Consider the following 24,424-nt stretch of genomic DNA (forward strand, 5'->3'; position numbering starts at 1 on the left):
TTGCTTGTTACCACCTGGACCCCCAGTTAACCTACTGCAAGGAGGAAAAACCCTGAGACCAATTAGATGGTCACCTGAATCAATCCTTGCAGCAATTAATATTACGCAATCCAATGACTGCAAATTTATGCTAGCGGAATTTCTGAAACAGAGGGATACTGCAAGAATGATAAAATTACTCTCCAGTATTCTGGCTCTTTTTAAGTCAGTCTGTTTAAAACCCCTAATGCTCCCTAGATTGAAGTGAAAAAACACTTGGCTCGATGAGGAGTGTTTTGAACATACCGGAATAATTAGAACTAAACTCCACCTATTTAAACACAGCGTTCTAAATGTGCACTTGAGAAGCAGTGGTGCAATAGTCAGATCCATGTGTCTGCCTCCTCACCTATTACACATTCAATAGAGCAGAATGTTAAATTCTGAGCTCTTCAGGTCTTCCAGTTAGTAAACAGTGGTCACATCTGCAAAAGCTTCTACTAGAGCTGGGAAATTGATTCAAATAGGATGTATTGTATCCATTTCATCATATACATAGAAAGGTCATTTTCTTGCCTTTGTAGGATAACACCTTTTTGGGTTACACATGATGCAAGTAAAGCTCAGTCCCACTGGACATAAACAAAACTCTTGGGAGGTGACTCTTACAATAACCGATTTCGCATTAGGGGTTTGCTACCGTTTCTCTGCGGATTTCTTTGTTCCAGATCATTTCTGCGGATTTTGCACCATTTCTCTGCTGCGGGGTAACTTTGAGGTGACTTCGCGTGTAGCTCCGCGGCAATTGTTTTCGCATTGCAATCAGATTGGCATCGGAAACCGGTCCAAGTTCAAGAGGCTTCGCTGTGACTTTATGGCGAGTCTGCAGGCCTGGGGAGGAGTACCGAGGGCGTCAGGGAGGACACCCTATCACGACAAGATGGTACGGTTGTGGGAGCTAGCAGGGAGACTGCGTTGGGAGGACAGGCACCATGATTGTGAGTATGATCCCAACAAAGTAACGATCACCCCATTATTACTGCTTTAAGGCATAAGTGCTATGACAGAACCCTCCCCACTTCTCTGTTATGATATTGCTCCTATTAAAAAAAAGGGGGGCCTAAAGTTTGCATAGAAATTCCTGTTCAATAGCCCATGATGGCATGGGCCAAGCTTACACCCACCAATGTAGTGGTGATGACCCTCAAATTATAAGTTAACACACAGGACTCATTAGATGCATCTTAGATGCTTCAATGCTTATGGGAATGCATTTTGTTAACTAATGGGTAGTCCGCAATGATGTTCAGTTATCCAGAGCTATAAGATGCCTTTGGCTGTGTTCTTGCTTTGGTAGGCAGAGGCAGTCATATCACTTATCGTGGTTGGAATGTAAATCCCTGTGCTTGTATATATGAGTTTTCTTCGTTCCAATGTCTAACACTGCTTCCATCACATATAACAGTTGACACCCGTCCAAGAGTGCCATTGCTTGGGGAGGATGCGGAGGATCCTCCTATAGAAGACCCTGCAGTGCCAATGGAGGGGCACGCCGCCTCACCCAGCCTCCACTGCTTCAGGTGATGCACACTCAACTCAATAAATGTGGCCGTGTTCAGGTGTGGGGCAACATAATATACATTACAGAAACCAGATGTTGAATCGTGATGGCTAATAATTTCCCATTAATTGTGGCAGTAGATGACTGACACCAAGCGCTTAGCATAACTTTCTTTATTGAGCAAGGGAGGGTGGGTGAGGGGTGGAAGAAGGCATTAAGTAAAGCATGAAAGAAGGAGGGAGGGCAAGCATGAAGCAAGGCACTTAATTAGGTCATGGCGGGAATAAGTAAGGCAGAGAGGATGGGTGGCAGGGAGGGAATAAAAACACTGCACTGCAGTGAAAACTATGGCTGTCTGTTAGCATGCAGGCTATCATCATGTTCAATCTAAGTATGCTCATGCAATATTTGAAGAATGCATGTTCCTCAAGTACTAAATATGTTACGTGACACATCTTAGGTGAGACAAGCCCAAGCGGCGAACAGGAAGAGCTGCAGCGGGCACAGGGAGCAGAGGAAGACCCTCGCGTGGAGGCTCCAGAGGTGCTCGTGGAGGAGATTCCTGACAGCCAGCAGCGTAAGTCATCAGCAACTTCTGGTGCTGCAGATGGAAAAGACTGGGCATGGAGGGAGAGGTGGAAATAGAGCAAATTTAAGTATTACATTACACCACATATAATGGATAACTTTGATGATTATATTAGTAAATTATTTTAAGTAACATTTAATGATGGTGATTGCCTGCTTCTGTACCAGCACTAAGTGCTCCCTTGCTGAAAAGCAGTGAAGTAAGCCATGCTTAATGAAAACGCTTGTTAGAGCAATGCATTCCATTGCGACAATTGGCTTAGATGAAGTGTGCTCTTTCATTGCAGGGGCATCTGGAGGAAGTTTAGAACAGGCCGTCGTAGGCCCCGGGGAGAACTTTACTGCTTCATTAGAATGCCTAGAGGCCCCGTGTAGGTCTACATGTGAGTGCTCAGAAAGATCACTAAAGTTATGTCATGGCCTTCATTTGCATGCATTACACTTACTTGGTTTCCTCTTCAATTGCAGTCGCAGCGTTCAGTAGAAGAATGGACAGCTTCGAGAGGAGGTTGCGCCACATTGAGAGGGAGCAAAGGGCGAGGCTGTACAGAAGAGATGCAGTGGAAGGGGGTGGGGTTGTTGGGGAATAATTTGAGTTGTGTTACAAATAGTTCCATATTTAATCTTTTTTTTACTGTTTTATTAAGAGTTTAATGTTAAAGTGTATAATATATGTTTTTTGAAGTCACTCGACGTCTCTCTGGTATGTTGCCATTGCACTGAATTGGTTTTCAGTCCCACATAGTGTGATGTGCAAAACATAACTTTATTAAAATTTTAAATAACATTATAACATAGCAATAGTCAGTAGAACGTGAAAATTAGAGCCAAACGGCTGCACAGCTGTTGTAACTGAACAGCGCATTTTAAGAATGGGTCGGCCTTGCTTTCAAGCATAGCAAAACAAATTTTACCTGCGTTAACAGCAGTGAAGCATCAAGGAAAGAAGGGCTATAAGTTTTAAATTTGTTTGATGAGCATTCCCTCTGCAAACCAGTAAATAACATTGCGTGAAAACACAACAAAATAACTTAACATTATAGCAGTACTTACATCAGTAAGTGTTCCAGTGCTATTTGTGTGCCCCTGTCAAACCAAGCTTCCCTGAAGTTATCCTTACATAGCTGTATGGAATTTTGATTATGGCTCAAAATAGACCCGCTGCTTTCCTGTGCATGATTTTTTTCCCCCCCTACATGAAGGCACAGCGGTGTCACTTGAGGAGGGAGTATTGCCCAGGAGGCTCTGACTCTCAGGCATAGTGTCTTCTGGGTAAGTTATATCTGATGGCAGTGTTCCCTGATCCTGTTTGCAGTCACAACAAAGATGTAGTTGCTGATGTGTGGCAGATGGCAATGATGCTCCACTGCCTGCTATATCACTGACCCTTGTATCTGCCCTGCTGCCCTTGAGAATGTCAACTAGCAGATCCTTTCGGCTGCCTTCATCACATCTACAGTTTTCTGAGTTGACTCATTCAATGCCTGTCTGTCACGCTCACCCTCCTCTACTAGGACAGAGAACTTTTTGTTTTCAAGCATTATCAGGCTGTCAAATCGCTCCATGGCATCAGCATGTTCAGAATGACTTCGATTCATCATTTCGGTGGCCACCGCATTCAGCATAGCAACCCTGCGTTGCCGCTGTGTCTCATTTTCTATTTTCTCATCTTTCTTTTGCGGTCTTGGTGATACAGGCCTCTCATCTCCTGAACTATCTGAAAGCACAATGAGGCAAAGCTTAGCTTGGCGGACGTGCTGTGTTCCTATAAGTCATGCTTGGAAACATAGAATGTGGACTAATCACCAAACCCATGAGCATACCTCCTTCCCCTCCTTCCTGTTCCGACTGGACAGCTTCACCTTCTCCTTGCCTTTCAGTCACGCAGTCCTCTTCCTCATCAACATCATCGGAAAGTGGCACAGTTCTCCGTTCTCCACCTGCTTAGGGATCACAAATAGAAGTGTCAGTTACAGTAATACTTTCTAGTGTATCTTGTTCTGAAAAGAAAAATTCCTTTTTAACCCACTGTGGATACATAAAGCAGTCTCCTCAATGCCAATTATTTCTCCACCACACATTGTTCTGAGTACGTAACATTGCGGTATCAAGGCTATACCTGTTAAAAGTTCAGCATTGCACATTTGGATTTTTGTCATGGTCAATGCTCTTAATGTATAGGAAAGGTATGCATAGGCCACATCCATCATCTATCATTGGTCTGTGGAAAACAGGACTGCGTGCTGCACTTACCCCTCATAGACTGCTCAGTGGAACCTGGATCTTCAGCACGGAGGCTTTGTTCATTAAATGTAGTATGAGTGTCACACAGCTGGACCCTATAGAAATGTTGAGAAATGAATCCTATTTAGGTACTGCAGGGAGGGGAAATAGCAGCAGCACACAGGAACCATCACTGTTTTTTTTAATGCTTTGAGGGTTTAGGGCTAACAATTAAACAACCATTTCACCAAAGAGAGGGGTGGGCGGTATTGATTTTCCACCTCATCATTACCGTCTGTTTTAACCCTCCCCCCCCCCCAACCCACTGTATCATAAGGAGCCATTTTTAAAAAAGTAATAGGGAGACGTTTCAATGCAATTAGAAGTGGAGAGCAATCCCGAATGTTGGTTTCATTAGGGGTGAAATAGTGGGGTTTATTCAAATAAATTGATGGTCAAGGAACACCACCTGGTCGAGAAACTCACCTGGAGTGGAGTCAGGGGTGTAAGTGCTGAGATCTGCAGTGTTGATAGTCTCAAGGTCCCTGCCAAACATGTCCTCTGATCCTGGATTAGGCATGTTCTTGTTTGCCTTATAGAACTGCATTTTATAGCTTTTCTTGAGTACTGTGGGATGCACGAACCTATCGTTCTTAAGGATGCGGTCCAGCACATTATAGTAAGGGCAGAACACTGGGGATCTTCCAGTCCGCGCGTTCTGGGTAACGCATCTCCGATAGTCCCCACGCAAGCCCTTAGGTTTTAGTGCGGCACTCAAGAGCAGACCTTTTGTGTCCCTTGGCATGCATTTCCCTAGATATTCTCTCATAAACATCGATGTTTTTGTGGCTAGCAGCGAGCGCCTTCTGTATCTTCTCCTCACTCCAAGTGGTCAGCAAAGCTGCTTCCCGTGCACGCCATGAAACACCATGTGCGCCCATAGGCTTGCTGCTTGAAGCCATTGCTCACCTGTACTATACTGTACTGCTGTGCGTGCGGTGGAAGAGACTGCAAGCTATGCAATGGCGTCTGCAGCTTCCGGCCCCTTCTTCCTCCCAGAGTTCTGTTCCACTCATGGAAATTATGACGACAGCAGGGAATCGCAACCTGATTTGTGGCTTCAACGCAAAGCCTGCCACCATTGGCCGGCTAGCAGTGAAGTGGGTGATTCTCTGATCCTCTTGAAGGAGTCACAGTCTTTGCGAGATTCCTCAAACCCCCCCCCCCCCCACCACCAGGTCAGCAAACCTACACATGGCGTCAAAGTAAATTTATGAGCATACGGAACCTTACGTTCCAAGTGTTATTGGCGTCAAATCTGCAGTTGTATAGCACACTGCCTTAGTGTGTTGTAACGCAATAACAATAGTAAGAAATAGTAAAAAAAAAAAGTAAAAATAAAAGCATTGGAGAAAAAAAAGGCGAGCACATTTCACTACGTGGATGGGTACTGTAGATCAACAGGACTGCCCACCTTGTTCAACCCTCATGTATGCATATATCACGTAATGCATGCACATTCCGTTGTAGCGCAATTACAGAACATAAAAACAATAACATAGAAATGATAGAATAATAAAGGAGGCACATGTCGTTATTAGGTGGATGGTTGCTGTAGACCAACACGACTGCCCACTTGGTTCAACCCTCATGCATGTTAACTGGTATAATGCAGTGAATGGCATGAATACGATCGATTAGTTTGCGAAATTGCGGAATTACGTTGTAAAGCAATCAAGTTAAGCTTTAAAAAAAATGGCGTATAGAGAGGACATGTCGGAGGTAAACTGCTAGGTTCTACGGCTGATGATTTTGCTTGCGCTGTCAAAGGGGGAGGGAGTGGGAGGACTAAGGCAATGGTGGGTAACGTTCCCAGCAGCTGTCGCTGCGGAACGGGATTAATTTTCCCACTGAAAGCTCTGCGGATTGAATCCGCAGGTTTTCGGAAAGTCCGCTAAAATGAGCATCGAGATACTGCGGAGTGAAAACTGTAAAGCTGCGGATCAAAACGAGGATGCGGGGCAACATGTGCGAAATCCAACAAATGAGCTGGAGGAAAAAGGAATGTCACCGCGGTTTAAACGCTAGTGCGAAAACGGTTTTTATGTGTGAGTGTATAAAGGGGGGCATCAAGCCACAGCCAACTTATGGCAATCCCAAGATCTGAAAATATTGGGCTATACTATAACATTTCACATTACTACTGAGTAAAATCACAGAAGAAACATATTTTTTTCATAAATAATGTTATTGGAAATACTATATAAAATACAGTGAAATAAAATTTAAAAACCCTTTTTTTTTACAGAATTAACATCAAAAGATTCAAACATAATAACAATAATAACCTCAACTACGCCCCCCCCCCTTGGTTCAAGAAAACAAGGCACATTGCAATAACTTAAAATGCATTTCAAGATAAGAAAAATATATGTATTTAGCAAAACCATTGGAAATATGTCAAAAGGACAACATATTGATAATGCAGTCGAAGCAATCTCCTTCTGAACCCTTTGACTTCAGTGGATTTAGAACAGTGGATTTAGGTTAGGACTCTGATTAGAGTTGTGTTATCTTAGCAATGTGTACACAGAATGTGTTTCTTCTAATTAGTGATTTCCCCCCTAATTTTTTTTTAAAAATTGAATAACATAGGCCTGCTTTTCTTAATATGTTGTGCTGATGTAGTGGGATCTTGGCCTTTTGGTCTGTTTTTAGATTCCTCCAAGAAACTGAAAAGTTTTCATATCGGAATGTTATCTTTCTAGGTGCCAGCTGGAGGAAATTAATTGGAAAGTGATTTAGATCCAAACATGCAGCATCATTCTCTGGAACAGCTAGCAGAATGCCAGACTGAAAACTGGATTAGAGCTTGCTGTCAGCTCAGTTGCCAAGGCAGATTGGTTTGGGAGGAAAGAGATAGGATGGAGTTGGTTAACTCTAGCTTTGTTCTGCTGAGACAAGAGCCGCTGATCTCCTATGGTCCTAGAGTTTCATCTAGGTGGGAATCTCTGCATGGGCAAGTCTATTAGCAACTGTACTTCTCAATATTTATTTATTTATTCAGAAATTTATATCCTGATTTTCTTCCCAATGGGAACTCAGCAGCTTACAAAATAATTTCCATTTTATCATCACCGCCACAACCCAGTGAGGTAGGTTAGACTGAGAGAGATTGGCTAGCCCAAGGGTGGACTCTATTGCATTATATTTTGTGCTGAGGTCCCTCCCCTCCCTAAACCCTTGCATCAGGCTTTGCCCTAAATCTCCAGGAATTTCCCAACCTGGAGTTGTTAACATTACTTGTTAGTCTTTGAGGTGCCGCAAAACACTGGTTTGGTTGTGCTACAATAGATTAACCAGCTAATCTACATAAACCTTAATTTAGCAATCTATAAGCGATCTGTTAATCTCCAGACACTGAAAGCCACTGTAACAATGTGGAATCTCTCTTTCCATTCCCCCATCAAATGGGAGGTGGCAGCACTGCAGTCTCAGAATATGAGTCTCATTAGGTACATGCCCTCAATCACTGGCACGTGCCTGGTGTGCAGTAGCCATTTTGAGGCAATCACACTTTAGGTAAAGAGGCCACAGTTGTTTCCCCAGCACTCAGCCAAGGCTTGTCTGTACCAGAGGGAGAAAAGCAGATTAAGCATCTCTCTAGATAAACATGACAATCATGTTGTTTCTGTTTGAATTTCAGCCCAGGTCGGGTGTGTTTCTGAAGGTTAAGAGACTATTGTTCTTACACTGCTGTTCTTTATTACAGAGAGATTCTGAGGTGGTTTGAGGCTGGTTTTTTGCTTCCTCCATTTTCTTTCTGGCGATAGAGGTGACCATTCACTCTTGGCCAGCCAACCTAACAAAACTGTGGTGGGGACAGAAGGGAGGAAGAACAATGTACACAATCCAGAGCTCCCTAGAGAAAGATAAGCTTGCAATAAAATACAGTGAATCAAATATATGATTAAAAATTAAAACAACACCAACAAAAAGGGGAAATACATATGGGTTTGTTTTCAAACCAGTTTTGAAGGGAAAGGGGGTTATTGAATGTTTTGGAGGAGAGGACAAACAAATGGACAGATAGGTAAGCACTCAATAAGAATAATTTTTATATCCTTGTATTTCAAATTATTCTGCTCCTAGTTCAGCTGGATGACTAATAATATGTGGGAAAAGAATGCCCAGATGAAGGGCTGAAAATTGATATAATCAAAACCATTACTTAGAAGACGTTGGGTAACAAAAGATACTTGTTTTTATTGGGGAAATAATATTTATGGCAAACAGACCAATGGCCCGAGATATTCCAGTGAAATTTTTGGAAGAGGAGACAAAGATGAAAGTTTTTTGTATCCATACAGGAATTTCTATATTTTAAATCCAGAGGCTGATCTGAGACAAAATTGGGTATCAATAGGTTCTTCCTTTAAAACTACTTTTCAAACCAAGATCAGTCACATACAACTACTGAGAAAGCTGACGTGCTTATGAAAACATTGGATACTGATACTGAAATTAATGCTAATGTCTTGAATGAGGTGGATAACAGTCCCTAGTAAGAAATAATTATAATATTAACCACCAAGTCTCTCAATACTTTTACAGTCACATCTGGAGATTTAGAGGCAAAAGTGCACAGGGTTACCTGGCTTGGAGTTATGCTGGAATATCCTAAAGGTATGGTGGTGTAGAAGCTGGCTGAAGGCAGGCCACCATAACAGCTGAAACTAGTGATATACTCAGGCCCAGGAATGTAGAACAAGCTGCCAGAAGCAGTCTTACCTTAGAGTAGGGTTGCCAACCCCCTGATCCAGGTGGGGAATTTCCCGCCAAGTTGGTTCTCAACCTGCCGGCCCAATGCGGGAACCTCCCCCCGCATCGCTGGTGCGATGATGTCACCCGGAAGTGAAGTCACCAAAATGGTGGCACCCCTTGCTGGGCCACTCTAGGCGTTTCCAGGAAACTATGGTTTTCTCGGACGCTCTAGCCATTTGGGAGGTAAAACTCTATGGTACAATAGGTGCCATAGAGTTTTAACCTCCCAAATAGAGCATCCACGAAAACCATAGAGTTTTCTTGGAAACACCTAGGGCTGCCCCGCATGGGTGCTGCCCTTTTGATGATGTCACTTCCGGGTGACGTCATTTCATCATGCGGTGCGCAGCGCACACACGGCTGTCCCCTGCTGGGGGATGAAGAGGACTTGGCAACCCTACCTTAGAGACAGCCACATCTCTTAGCTCTTCTCTGTCAACCAGCTTCAAAAAGCACTGCAGAGCTCCTGTGGCCTCACAAAAGGCCCTATCAACAGCCCACACAGATGGCCTCCCAGCACACACAGCCTCAGAAGGCCACTGCAGTAGCTAGAAAGCCTGGCACCACCTCAGAGGCCATGTCTGTCCCACCTTTACTGTCTTTCACTCCCTCTCTCCCTCCTCCTCAGCTTCACTCCAAGATGGTTGCTTGAGAAGGAGATAGGGAAGCCTTCACAGGGTTGTTTAGATCAAAGGGGAGAGAGATATTAGGAGAATGATGTCAGCTGCTTTGATTCCTCCCCCATACACACACACAGTGAAGAAAGACTGTCCTTTTCCTTAGAGGCTGCGGGGTTGCCAACTCCAGGTCAAGAAATTCTACATGGCAGTAGGGTTGCCAAGTCCAATTAAAGAAAAATCTGGGGACTTTGGGGGTGGAGCCAGGAGACATTGGGGGTGGAGCCAAGAACAAGGATGTGACAAGCATAATTGAACTCCAAGGGAGTTCTTGCCATCACATTTAAAGAGACAGCACACCTTTTAAAATGCCTTTCTTCCATAGGAAATAATTAAGGATAGGGGCACCATATTTTGGGGCTCATAGAATTGGACCCCCTGGTCCAATCGTTTTGAAACTTGGGGGGTATTTTGGGGAGAGGCACTAGATGCTATACTAAAAGTTTGGTGCCTCTACCTCAAAAAATAGCCCCCCCAGAGCCCCCAATACCCACGGATCAATTTCCTATTATTCCCTATGGAAATCGTTCTCCATAGGGAATAATAGCGTGCCTAGTAGACATTTCCCTCCCCCCCCCGCTTTCTAAAGGGGGGGAGGGCCTCCAAACTAGGGAATCCCCTGCCCCCTCCCTCTCACACACACACACTTACCAGATCTTCCTCCGGACAACTCTACTTCCTGTGAAAACGAAAGCAAAAGAAAGGGAGGGGCCGTTCTCAGAAGCCCTTTCTGCTTCCTGCCCAGCCTTAAAGGGGCAGACATTTTGCAAACGGCTCAGGAGCTCTACAACATGAAGCCTAAAGGTATGTTCTCCCCCCCCTCCACCCCCACCCCCGCTTCCAGAGTTTTGAAGAGCGGGAGATGAGGCTGCGAACCCAGAAGTCTCCCGCCAGAGCGGGAGGTTTGGGAAACCTACATGGCAGAAATCAGCTCCCCTTGAGGTTGGGGGGGGGGCGGGATGGGGAGAGTGAATGCCTTCACTTGGGTGGGTGGGAAGACAGCTCCCCAGAGGCCTTTAGTGGTACCTTTTCAGGTTGGTGGGAAATTCCTAAGGGATCACTACAGGCCTTTGAGGGAAAGGTCTTTCCTGCTGGAGAACCACTGTTGCCAATCTCCAGGTGAGGGCTGGGGATCTCTCAGAATTACAATTGCTCTCCAGATAGATGGCAGAGATCAGCTCCCCTTGAGGTGGTGGTGGGGGAGTGAATGCCTTCATTTAGGTGGGTGGGAAGACAGGCTGGGGGGGGGGCGCATTCGCCCAGAGGCTTTTAGTATGCACCTTTCTAGGTTGGTGGGAGATAATAATAATAATAATAAATTTTATTTCTATCCCGCCCTCCCCACCTCGGCAGGCTCAGGGCGGCTAACAACATTTCATAAAAACATACAGTGGTTAAAAGCCTTTAAATTTAACAGTATAAAACAGTAAACATTAACTTAACAGCATTAAAACAGTCCAGTAAGTGCAGTTATTCAGCGGTTATTCAGATTCCTAAGGGATCAGTACAGGCCTCTGAGGGAAAGGCCTTTCCTCCTGGGGAACCACTGTTGCCAATCTCCAGGTGAGGGCTGGAGATCTCAGAATTACAACTGCTATCCAAATAGATGGCAGAGATCAGCTTCCCTTGAGGGGTGGGGAGTGAATGCCTTCACTTGGGTGGGTGGGAAGACAGCACGGCACTTGCCCAGAGGCCTTTTGTGGTACCTTTCCAAGTTGGTGGGAAATTCCTGCAGATTCTGTAGTGGAATTTGAAGAGGACATACAAGTTAGGGCTTCAGAGTGGAATTTGTCAGACCCAGGTTCTTGCTGTGGAAGCTGACTGAGTGATTTTGGACCAAGCATAGACTTCCAGCCTAACCTGCCTCACAGGGTTGTTGTTCAGATCACATGGAAGAAGAGGACAATGATGCAAACTGCTTCCCCCCCAACACTGTGAAGAAAGATTGTCATTTTCCTATGTAGAAGCTGCAGGGAGGGGGAAGGCAATGGAAAACTGAAGTCAGAGGGGCAGATAAAGGAAAGGAGATAGGGTTGCCAACTCCAGGTTATGGGTGGGGTTTGAGAAGGGATAGGACCTCAGACAGATACAATGCCATTCCCTTCTGGGGAGGCACTGTAGATCACTCAGATTTTCAACTGCTCTATAGATGGCAGAGATTAGCTCCCCTTGAGTTGGGGGGGAGTGACTGCCTTCACTTGGGTGAGTAGGAAGTCAGCAAGAGTGGCAGGCACTCACCCAGAGCCTCCTTCTAGAGCCTATTGTATTTTACTTCACAACGGGCCTTACTCTTAGTATATAATATAATCATACAAAAAAATCACCATCCGACACTGTAGTTTTTCAAATCTGTAGTCCAAACATCCAATACTCCTTTTTCTGATGTGTTATATGTAAAGGTCCTGTTGCTGGTAACAGTCTCAACACTGGAGACCCTGTCTGGTCCAACAGTGGAATTTATATCTGTATCTGACAGATTGCCAGACCAAATTATTCCATTTCTGATTGGATCCTTTATCCAAGGTATATTAATCAATATCTCACTAGTCTGATACACTGCTGGTGCAACCTCTAATGACATAATACTCAAATTATTGTCCATCGTTCAGAATAAGGAAATATACATGTTCAAAATTGGAGTCAATATTAATCTCTAACCATTTACTTTTGCGGAACACCGTAACCTCTATTACTGCTGACTGTAATCATGTTTTGTAGCTATATTGAACCCCTGCATTCAGTACAGCTACAAGAACTAGTAGTCAGTATAATTCTCTTTGAAATCAGGTTCCATTATTCAGCTGCTTACTCAGAAGAAGACAAAATGAAATGTCAATATGTACCTAGGAAAGGCCTCTGGTCATCCTCTGCTTGAATTATGACTGTTGGAGGTCGTTGGACACTTTTATTCAGTGCTTTTTTTTGGTAGAAAAAAGGCCAGTAGAAGCTTATTGCATTTTAAGCCACACCACCTGCCCTGGGAGCACATGGCTGTTGCATGGTGAGTCAGTCAGCCTTTGGCCAGTCCAGGTGGAGCTCCGCTTCTGTGGGCTCCAGCAGAGAAAAAAAAGCCTTGCTTTTATTGCATGTAAGCAAGAAGGGTTGATCTGTTGGGTATATTTATGTATGTGCCGATCTTGTAATTGGGTGCAGCAACTGCGATGTTATTTTGTTCCTCGGTGTTGATGCATGATATGCCATGAGCAATTGCGTGTTGGGTTGAGGACCACCAACTCTATATAGAACAGGGGTGGCCAAACTGTGGCTCGGGAGCCACACGTGGCTCTTTCACATATATTGTGTGGCTCTTGAAGCTCTTTCACATATATTGTGTGGCTCTTGAAGCCCCTACTGCCCCATTGGCCGGCCTGGAGAAGGCATTTCTCTCTTTAAATCACTTCTCCAAGCGAAGCTAGCTGGCAGCTTAGAAAATGCATTTAAAGTTAAAGTTGCTTTCTTTCTACCTCTCTCTCCTATTTATTTGATTTAATCCCTCCCTGCCCTTCTGCCTTCCTGTTTTGCGGCTCTCAAACATATGATATTTATGCCTTGCAGCTCTCAGACATCTAACATTCATGTCTTGTGGCTCTCAGACATCTGAGGTTCATGTCTTGTGGCTCTCAGACATCTGGCATTTATTCTATGTGGCTCTTATTTTAAGCAAGTTTGGCCACCCGATATAGATGTTTATAAATATTCTCACAATGTATTCTGTATTCAGGTGATTCAAGTGTATATATATTTTGATGGTCTTTCCTTGGTGTTTTTTGCTATTTTCCATAGTCACAGAAATCTAACAACTGGTTCTGACTACTTTTTCACTGTTGGTAAGAAAGCCTGTGCAACAGTCAGGACATTATTAAGAAGCAGCAAAATCTTTTATTTGTGGAATGAACAAACTAGATAGGAAACAGAAGAGAGAAACTTTGCTGCCTTACTAGCTGAGGGAGGGTTCGACTGTTCCAGAAGGAAAAACCTAAGATTAGCATTCTGCAGACAGGCAAGGAAAAGCATCTTTAGAAAGAAGGTGCTCCCATTACAGGCCTGTCTAGCTAGAGCTTGCTGCCCTCTACAGGATCTTTGTATACAAAAACACTGTTATATTCCAAGTATCTACAACAGGGGTCCTCAAACTACGGCCCGCTGGGTTATGGCAAAATCAGACTGGAAGTGACGTTCGACCTAAACTTGCGTTAGCAACGCACACTTCCGGCACTGGGCTGAGACGGCAGAGACAGAGTGTGAGGTGATACCGAGGTGAGGTGAGTTCCCAGGCCGGGGTGTGTGGTGTGGGGAAGGGAGAGAGATGCAGAAGACGGAGAACTGACAGCCCGCGGCCTTGTACAGTAACGGCAGTCTGGCCCTCCGACAGTCTGAGGGACAGTGAACTGGCCCCCTATTTAAAAAGTTTGAGGACCCCTGATCTGCAACAATAAAATGTCATCAATATAGCATCAGCTTCAAATACATGCAGGAAAGCATGTGGATATCATCATATGAGGATGACACACACCCCATTACAGAAATGCTGACATTTTAATTATTATTCTTAGAAGCAATGTATTACAAACACAGCCTCTGAAATGTCTTAAAGTTTTCAGGTAAGCACAGATTCAAGAACTGGAAGCAGACTTAAAAGATACAAACTAGTCTACCTTGAGGCCAGTTTACTGGAGTTACAAAGCACGGTGGTGGTTGGAATGTCAAGAAAATTTAGGGAATCAAGGTCCCAAGTCCACATGCCTGCAACCAGCTAGCAAGTTGTATAAAGGACACTTACAGTTCAGTGGAAAGAAAGGGATATTGTTCTTCAAGAACTCATTTACGATTCTTTTCCTGTGATCTTGGAAAGGGGTGAGTGGGCAGGCAAGAGAGGCTGTGATTCTGCACATGGTTGTGTTGCAGATGTCTGCTGCAGGCAAATCATTCTCGTGAAAACATTCCAAGGTGAATTTGGTTCCTTGGTCACCTGCTTCCTGGGCTGAAGTGGCCAAAGTGCTCCTGCTCTTCAGGAGGTTGATCTTGTTTCATAAATTGGAGCATGGAAGATAATCCCTTCTCATTGTTCTTTGGCTCATGCCCAAATCAGATTTTGTCACCTGCTTTCCCTTGAAAGCCAGTAGGTGATGCTAGTACTTCACAAACTCCCATTACTGATGGAAGGAAGAGTTCCCTCTGAGATTTATGCTAAGGAAACTTCACGGTATTAGTTTGATAAACAGCACTGTTAAGGATGTCATATTTTCCCCCATCAAGATATACACAAACAATAACAGGACAGTCACATCAAGTTTTAAAACAAGAAACAAAAAAAAATTTAAGACTAGATTAATAAAAGTATTAAATATGAGTTTCTAACTCAGAACTTTTTTCTATATATCTTTCATCTTAACCCATACTGTACAAATAAACCGTGTAGTTCTCTACATCCACTCCAGCATTTTGAATTTTTTACACAGCTTGTTCAGCAGCATACATTTTAAGATTCTGCAATCCTGTATGGTAATTGCCGGTAAATTCTTCATTTTCTGAGGTGCAGAGTTTTGCTGCTACCAGCATATGCATTAGAAAAAATAGTTATGGAGAGACATGATATTTACCCAGTGAGGCATAGGGCAGAAAAAGTGTAGAGCTTCTTCTCATAATACTAGAATTCAGGGGCATCCGATTAAATTGTTGGGAAACAGGTTCAGAAGAGATCAAAGAAAATACTTGTTTAATCAACAAGTAATTAAACTGGAACTCACTGCTGGTGGGCATTGTGATGATCATGAGAGCACAAATGACCTTAAAGGGAGGGTTAAGCAGATTGATGGAGGAGAGGTCCATCAAGACCTTCTAGCCATGGTTACTAAAGGAAACTTTTCATGTATGGGGGCACCAGCAACTTTTGAATACCAGTACCGGGAGGAAACATCAGAACCCCTCAGCCTCCATGAACTATTAATTTGGCCCTCCAAAGCAATTGGTTGGCTGTTGTGTGAAATAGTGTGGTAGACTAGATAGCTCACTGGTCTGATCTCCTATAAGGCCTAAACCAACAAAAACAACAAAGCAAAAAACCATCTAGGCTAGGCATGGCCAAACTGTGGCTCTTTCACACATATTATGTGACTTCTGAAGCCCGCACTACCCCATTGATCGGCTTGGAGAAGATGTTTGTCTCTTTAAATCCCTTCTCCAAGCCAAGCCAGCCAGCCGCTTGGAGAATGCGTTTAAAGTTGTTTTCTCTCCCCCCTTTGCATACTTGAATCCATCGCTATTGTCATTCGTTATGCTGTTGGTGTGGAGGAATAAGCGATGTGCATGTGTGTTTGTGCCTTGAGAAAATGGGTGATGCTTAAAGATACAGCAAGGACAGCACAGAAGGAATAGGGGAGTCAGAAATGAAAAAGTGATAAGAAATAGAACAAGAACAAGCCAACCCGAACTATTGTTTTAGTTTGTGAAATGCCTTCCTCATACAGGCCATTCCATAGGGCAGAGGCCACTACACAAAGCTCACATGTACAGGCAAGTTGCAGATCTTGCCCATTGACAACACCTTGATCAAATGAGCAAAGTTGGCATGCTGGGACATAGGCAAAGAGGCAGTCTTGCAGTTGTGAAGGTCTTGGTCTGTAAAGAGTTTTGTATAGAATAGCTACTCCTTTGAATTGAGTTCTGTAACTGATGGGCAGCCAATGAAGTGACTGCAGTATGAGTGTAATATGTATGCTCTGACAAATTCCCCATAACCAACCTGCACCAACTGTCATCTTCAAATTGATTTTGAGGAGAGACCTATATGGATCCAAGTGGCCTGATTGGCCAGGTCTTCATGCTAAGTCATATTTGATACACCAAAGTTACCTCAGTCACCTAAATTCACTGTAGTTTTCTTTACATTTACTTTTATTAATTGAATATGCCCGTGGCAATCTTTTTTTCAGTGAATGCCAGGAATTTCCATTTTGTCCAGTTTGGTGTAGTGGTTAAGTACGAGGACTCTTATCTGGAAGGTTTGATTCCCCACTTCTCCACAAGCACCCTGGAATGATCTTGGGTCAGTCATAAATGTGTCAGAGCTGTTCTCTCAACACAGTTTCTCTCAAAGAAGAATTGCAGATTTATACCCCGCCATTCTCTCTGAATCAGAGACTCAGAGCGGCTTACAATCTCCTTTATCTTCTCCCCCCACAACAGACACCCTGTGAGGTGGATGGGGCTGGAGAGGACTCTCACAGCAGCTGTCCTTTCAAGGACAACCTCTGCCAGAGCTATGTCTAACCCAAGGCCATTCCAGCAGGTGTTATGTGGAGGAGTGAAGAATCAAGCCCAGTTCTCCTAGATAAGAGTCCACACACTTAACCAGTACACCAAACTGGCTCTCAGCCCCATCTATTTCACAGGGTGTCTATTGTGGGGATGGAACTCCTTTGGGTAGTAAACAATGGGGTATATCTCTTCTTCTTCTAAAGATAGGGGAAAAGTCCCCCCCCCAAAAAAAACAACTGAATCGACGACTCTCCAGCAATACCTCTGGGTCCATTATAATAAGCTCTTATCTGACTCAGCAGGGGTCAGCTAAACCCCATCAAAAGTGGGAAGTACAATGTTGTTAAAAATCTTTGTCTTGGCATAGTTCGTTTATTTGCAGCCATTTAACCACAGTAGTTAAGCGCAATGTTCCCTCTAAGCTGCAGTCTTGTGAGCAAAAATTCTACTTTGTGAGCTGCTGCATAAATTATTGTGTTCTGGTGTCCTCCTTCCTGAGCTAAGACAAAAATGTGTGAGCTAGCTCACGCTAACTCATCTTAGAGGGAACGCTAGTCAGGTGGTGTCTCAGAGGAATTCCTGACCCAGTAATCCTTTTTGTGAGAGAAGCACCAAAGTATGCCTCAAGACAGAGATCTGTGAATTGTATATGCTGTGGCTCACAAGGGCTCCAGTTCCCACCAGAGAACTCTGCTGGAAAAGGGAAGGGTATGTGATAACTTTAATAGAAAGCATCAAGAGGTGAGAGAAATGGCAGGGCTCCTGCAGCTGCTGGACAGCAGAACTTAGGGCTGGAGCAATTATAACCTCACTTGCTGGGGATGAGTTCAACTAGCCATTCAATAGCTATGCATACACAGTACTGTAGCCATGGCTCTGGTGTCATTACTGTTGCCTCCTCAACAAAGGTAACACTGGAAGAATGAGTGAGGCCTCACCTAATTTAATTATGCATACCAAGAGCAATAGAAGTTCTAGAAAAGTAATGCACATTGGGGCCAAGAATCCCAGCTACAAATACAAGTTGATGGGGTGTGTGCAATTCTGGTCATATACAGAGAATTGAATGAAGCACACCTCAAAAAGGATATTATAGCATTAGAAAAAGTCCAGAAAAGGGCAACTAGAATGATTAAAGGGTTGGAACACTTTCCCTATGAAGAAAGGTTAAAACTCTTGGGACTCTTTAGCTTGGAGAAACGTTGACTGCGGGGTGACATGATAGAGGTTTACAAGATAATGCATGGGATGGAGAAAGTAGAGAAAGAAGTACTTTTCTCCCTTTCTCACAATACAAAAACTCGTGGGCATTGAAACTGCTGAGCAGTCGGGTTAATACAGATAAAAGGAAGTACTTCTTCACCCAAAGGGTGATTAACATGTGGAATTCACTGCCACAGATGGTGGCGGCTACAAGCATAGATAGCTTCAAGAGGGGGTTAGATAAAAATATGGAGCAGAGGTCCATCAGTGGCTATTAGCCATAGTGTGTGTGTGTGTATATATATAATTTTTGGGGGCCACTGTGTGACAGAGTGTTGAACTGGATGGGCTATTGGCCTGATCCAACATGGTTTTGCTTATGTTCTTAGAATGAAATTTAACATCTTTTTGAAACCAAAACCCTGCAGCAAATTCGGTACTCAATAGATAGGCAGTGCAAATGTTAATTCTGTTACAAAGCCATTAACTGGGTTTTAAGCACACCTTAGAAGATTCTGGTCAGGTTGATTTAAATGACAACTTCATTTTTTAAAGCTGACAAGAGCAAGTCAAGTTTTGTAATCAAGACAAGGAGTTGGATCTAGCAATCTGTGATAGCAAGGATTGTGGATCTTTCCAATACTCCCCTCCCCTGAACTGTTTTTTCTCCCCCTGATCCTGAGGAAATGTGTTCCTGGAGTTGAATGACCTGTGTGGGTTGGGAGGCTGCATGGGAAAGAGGAAAAATTGTTCCCAAAGCTGTGCTGATGGAAGAGGGCAATTTCATTCCCTTTCCTCTCGCTACAGGCTCCTGACCTATATAGGTTAGTCATGTGACCTCAAGAATAATCCTTCCTGGGGTCAGAAATAACAGATGAGGAGAGGACAACACAGATTCATGACTTTAGTGCCTTCCATTGAACAATAGCTGGATCCAACCCAACATGATCTTTACATCAACCATACCCGAGTACAGAATGACCAACATGGAAATGCAGCTTTTAGATTTGTTCTAACAGAAGCCATCTTATTTATTCAGCACTGAAATTGTGTTTGCTGATACTTCTAGCAGCCCTACATATCAATTTCACAAAATTCATTTTGAAAGCAACAAGGCATACATAAATAGAAGAGTATATTCATCAGTATGTATTCAAAGCTATAACCAAAACGAAAGCCATTCTCAGGCATGGTGCAACTAGTAAGAATGAAGTAAGCATGGCTGATTCATGGCTACTGAGAATGTGGTAGCCTCATCCTCTGAGTCAGGCTACAGTACTCCCCAACCACCAGAGAAGGTGCATCTGTGACTACTGAATTAGCAAGATCTTACCACTGAGAGCACTGCCCTCTGTGTATCAAGGCAGGCTGAGGGACTGGTAAGAGCAATGTCTATTTTTTAAACACCACAGAGCTATAGGTTATCAAACAGCCCTTTATTTGTGATCTAGTATACCTTCTTCCCCAAAGGACTTGGAGTTTAAAGGAAATGATATAACTAAAAAAGTTATTTCCTTCTTTTGAACTTTGTTGCTGCCGCGCTGCTGCCCTTTGCTTTTTTCTTGGCAGATTCTTTGGGCTCTGGCTCTTTGCGCTTGGCTGAAGTTATTGAGCCAGTAACCTTAAAAAAGTCATCTAGTCGCCCCTGAGTGCTACCCTGGCGACTCTTGCTCAATCTCTTGACTGCGTTACGGATCCTTTCTTCACTGAACTGTTTTTCCCCACACAAGAAGCTGACAAGCCCCTCCTCATTGGGCTCACTCCACTTTAGCTCCACAGCTTCTGGGTCTACTACTTCAGGCTCCAAGAAAAGCTGTTGGGCCTCCCTGTGCAACCAGTTCTCTGGCAGGGAGTACTTCTTGGTATCGATTTGCTGTACAATTTTTTCTATGCTCTTGTGCTGCTTGATGAGCTCCATGGCACGCTTGGGCCCAATGCCACGGATACTTTCACAGTAATCACAGCCTAGCAATATGCAGAGGTCAATGAACTCCCGCTGAGTCAGGCCCATGTCTTGAAGGATACGATTCAGGTGGAATTCCTGAATAGGAAGTTTCTTAGCCTCACTGGCAGTAAGATGTCGCATCAGTACAGGGCTACCAAAGGTCAGACAGTCCATATCCTCAGTAGCAGCTGCGAAGACCTTATCAGCTTTTACCAGGACAGCACAGCTAGCTTCAGCCTCCCCAGGTGCCTCTACATATGGGATGCCCATCAGTGTCAGCAGCTTCTTGCACTCATCATTATGTTGCTTGGTCACCTTTACTAGCCTCTTGCTAAATTTTTCTACATTTTCATCTTCGCCTGCCTCTTTGGCCTCTTCCAACTGCTTCTCTGCCTCAGCTCGGCGCTCAGTGCGCTTAGCCAGTTCACCTGATTTCAGCTGTGGAGGTTTGCCATCGAAGACATATACAGGCTTGATGCCATTTTCCACCATGCGGATGGTACGGTACAACATGCCCATTAGGTGGCTAGTGGTCTCACCTTCCTCATTCTGCAGCATGTCAGCTCCCTGCCGCACAGCAATCAGGAACTGGTAAATACTCATAGAAGCATCAATAGCAACTTTCCGGCCAAAATAATTCTTTATTTCATTTTCTCGAATGGCACCAGGAGCTACATCTGCAATCAGTTTGGCTAAACCGTGGATTCCCATGCTGGCAACAAAACTGAAGTTGAAGACTGAAACTGAAGTGGAGGTGACACAGCACAGGGGAAACCTGGAAAAAAAAACACAGAAGATTTCAAGTGACAAAACAGAAAAAAACTGTTCTGTTGTTGGATGTGGTATGCCTTTTCACCAGTGCTATTAATTTTAGATTACCAGGTTGATAACTGACATTGCTTAGGTCCATTTAAATATGTAAAAAAGGTAAAGGTAGTCCCCCTGTACAAGCACCAGTCATTTTCGACTGGTGAGACATTGCTTTCACAATGTTTTCACGGCAGACTTTTTACGGGGTGGTTTGCCATTGCCTTCCCCAGTCATCTACACTTTCCCCCCCGCAAGGTGGGTACTCATTTTACCAACCTCGGGAGGATGGAAGGCTGAGTCAACCTGGAGCCGGCTACTGGAATCAGCTTCTGCTGGGGTTGAATGCAGGTTGTGAGCAGAGGGCTCCGACTGCAGTACTGCAGCTTTACCACTCTGCACCACGGGGTGGATAGCTAAAATTCCTATCAACCTAATTATAAAAAGGGGAAGAAAATTTATTCACACAGAATAGAATACTTATTTAGGTGGGAAAAAAAGAGAAATCCTAAACCAGACTACCAGGGACTCCTGCTCAAGTCTAGACAACAGGGCTGACTGGGTTTTCCAGAAAAAATTGAATAAAAAATTCTAATTCATATTTTTAAATAAGATCCGCAAAGAAGTAAAAAATAATATGTACAAACAGTGGGGCTTGTCCATGCTTCAGATCCCACATTTAGCCCACCTGAAATGATGGATTTGCCATAATACTTTATTTACATATGTGGGGTGGGAAAATTTCTACAGAAAAATACAGCATCAGAAACTTTTTCAATCACAGGAAAGTGTCCTTAGTATTGCACTGGAAACCATTTCGTTTATTAAAGAAGCCAATTTGACAGTTAGAGATCACCACAATTGGGCAACTACTGTTAGGATCTGCACTTATAGAGATTTCTTCAAAACGGAAAAGACAGAACTTTCTTCAGGGGTGTCAAACATGCGGCCCGGGGGCTGAATCAGGCCCCGGGAGGGCTTCTATCAAGCCCCTGAGCAACTGGCTGTCATCTGCTTCCTTCTCCCTCTCTCTTGCTTCCTTTTGCATCACAGCTTGCTTTGCAAGGCTTGCTCAATTGCACAGGAGCTACAAAGCAAAACCTCTATTTTCTCTATTGGCTGAGGCTTCTCTGAGGCAGAGCTTATTTTTCCAGGCTCTCTCAATCACACAGCAGAGCTACTGAGCCAAGTCTCTCTTTCTTCTATTGGGTATTTCCTTCTGTTCCCCATTCCTCCTTCTATTGGCTATTTCCTTCCCCAGGGGAATGGAAGGAAATAGCCATAGCTTCCTTTGCCCAGTTCCCTGGATCCCATGGGAGAAATATAAAGAAAGCACCTTTAAAACCAACGAGTGCTAACATTTTAAGCATGTTTTACGTTTTTTTTTTTTAAATTGTGTTCGTATGTGTCCTATATAAAGTTTATATTTCTGCTACCTAATCTTAAATAGGCACACACATGGCCCGGCCCAACAAGGTCTCATTTATGTCAGATCCAGCCCTCACAACAAATGATTCCACACCCCTGGTCTAGATGGGCAACTACTGTCTTTATTTTTCTGGTAAACTTTAAAAGTAACTTTCCTGGTGCCCTTGTATCTCTCCAAATTAAGTGGACCTTAATTTGCAGGAAAATGCTACAGACATTTAACAAGAATTTAATACAGGAAATTGATACATAGTGCAAGCTTATCAATTTCAATGTTCCAAACCACTGGTAAAACTTGAGATGTAATATTTTCTAAATGGTTGGGCAATTCTTAGGTAATAAAAGGCAATTCCAAAGCATTCATTCTCTGCATAAGGATTCTCCTTCAATCCTAGCATTCTCACAGAAAAATGCCAAGATTTTGCAAAAATGCCAACTGAAATGTTACCACAGACAGCGGAGGATACTGATCTTGTCAGATTTGGGCCACCATTCATGGATTGGAAGGCATCTCCATATAATATTGCCAGCCAGCTGATGGAGGAGGCTTGGAATTAAAAGTTATCCATGCATATCTTCTGTTCAAAGCCCATCCCCCCACCAGCTTGTCAGAGGTCTGCACAGTGTGGTGCACAGATTAGCAGGGGGGGATCTCCACCAAGTCTTCATGGACTTTTGGTGCACTCGTTTTGTTATTTATACCTGATTTTAAATTACTGCAAGCAGTTATATAAGAATTTTTAGCTGGGAAGCACCAATGGCCATTAGTCCGGTGGGGACTGAGAGTTAATCCAACCCTCTCCAACCTGTTTAGCCTTGGCCGTTGAAAAGAAAAGGGGAAGCCACAAGGAGTTTGTGTACCCTTTCCACTCAACACCCCTTTCACAAGAGCACACCAACAGACATGCTAGGTCAGGCCAATGACCCATCCAAATCATCATGGTGTTTCCAAAACAGAAGCATCAGGCCGTCCAAAGGCGGGAACTCTCACTCACAAACTGCTCAACCATATCTGACCATTCGAGGAATCCAGAGACTGCAGAGGGGAGAGGAAGCGCAGTTTGGTCACTGCTGCCTGCAGGATTTGGCGCGGGGGGGAGGTTGTATTCAATTTGCTGTTTATAAGACGCCTGGTGGAACGGGAGGGGCTTAGGTAAGGTATCATTCATTACCGATTTAAAACTTAGTTGTAGGTCTGCCAGAAGCCTCCTCGTACGCATAAGGCCCCCAAAAGTGCTGCTACTGAGAGCAGAGAATAATGACCTTCACAGATAGGCCAAGGGAACGCCTCGGCATAGAGGAGCTTCATGCGTGCAACTATTCTGCAGGCTACCAGCCTGCCCAGCTGCGGCTCGCTTCCCCATTCAGCCCCAATCTCAACTGGCCCCACGACACGCGCTTCCGCCCGCTATTCAGTACCTATTTTACCTGCAGACTTTCCACGCCACGCGCTCACTTCGCCGACGCACCTCAGCCTCCTCCAATCAGACCCCGCAACCTTCGCTTCTTCCCTCCACTTTGTTTTGGCGCCTTCCGAAATCCCGCAGGAAGGAAGGACGGCCACGGGTAGGATAGTCTTTGGGAGATGTAGTTCCTACTCCTGGCTTTCTTGCGTCCAGTCTCGGCTAACTGGACTACACTTCCCAGGAGGCTTTGAGCACGCGCTTCTGCGGGGGGAGAGGAAGACGGCAGAAGCAGTTCCGGAGGCGTAAGCGGTTCAAAGAGGAGACGTGTCCTTCCGCCATCCGGGACCAAGAGCTAGAGCAGCTGCAGAAGGTGTCAGCTGAACCATGGTGAGTGGAGGCGGGGGTGGGAATGGTTACGCTGTCTTATTAGAATACCCATTAGTGTTTGGTCCGTCCCTGTGTCACAGCGGCTTGTGAAACCTGCAAAGGGTGGCCCTGGTGTGGGGTTTGGGGGCCTTTGGAGCTG

General features: G+C 44.3%; 1 protein-coding gene across 5 annotated transcripts; it reads right to left on the reverse strand.

Annotated features, from left to right (window-relative positions):
- Positions 1-19,311: 19,311 nt before the first annotated feature.
- FEN1 (flap structure-specific endonuclease 1) lies at positions 19,312-24,123 on the reverse strand. Of its 5 annotated transcripts, none has more exons than XM_060263189.1 (2): positions 23,921-24,123; positions 19,312-21,032 (listed from the first exon to the last, which is right to left on the reverse strand). In XM_060263189.1, exon 2 carries the CDS (start codon positions 20,966-20,968, stop codon positions 19,820-19,822), a length of 1,149 nt encoding a protein of 382 aa, XP_060119172.1. In that variant the 5' UTR covers positions 20,969-21,032; positions 23,921-24,123; the 3' UTR covers positions 19,312-19,819. The 5 variants fall into 5 exon arrangements, with proteins under 5 accessions (XP_060119172.1, XP_060119173.1, XP_060119174.1 ...); XM_060263190.1 differs by having other exon boundaries at positions 23,912-24,119; XM_060263191.1 differs by having other exon boundaries at positions 23,756-23,924.
- Positions 24,124-24,424: the final 301 nt, after the last annotated feature.

The sequence above is a fragment of the Heteronotia binoei genome, chromosome 21 (genome assembly GCF_032191835.1).
Source record: "Heteronotia binoei isolate CCM8104 ecotype False Entrance Well chromosome 21, APGP_CSIRO_Hbin_v1, whole genome shotgun sequence".
Classification (NCBI taxonomy): Eukaryota; Metazoa; Chordata; class Lepidosauria; order Squamata; family Gekkonidae; genus Heteronotia; species Heteronotia binoei.

Bases quoted from the DNA above. Each gene is read 5' to 3' on its own strand.
- FEN1 (XM_060263189.1), bottom strand. From the start codon at position 20,968: ATGGGAATCCACGGTTTAGCCAAACTGATTGCAGATGTAGCTCCTGGT.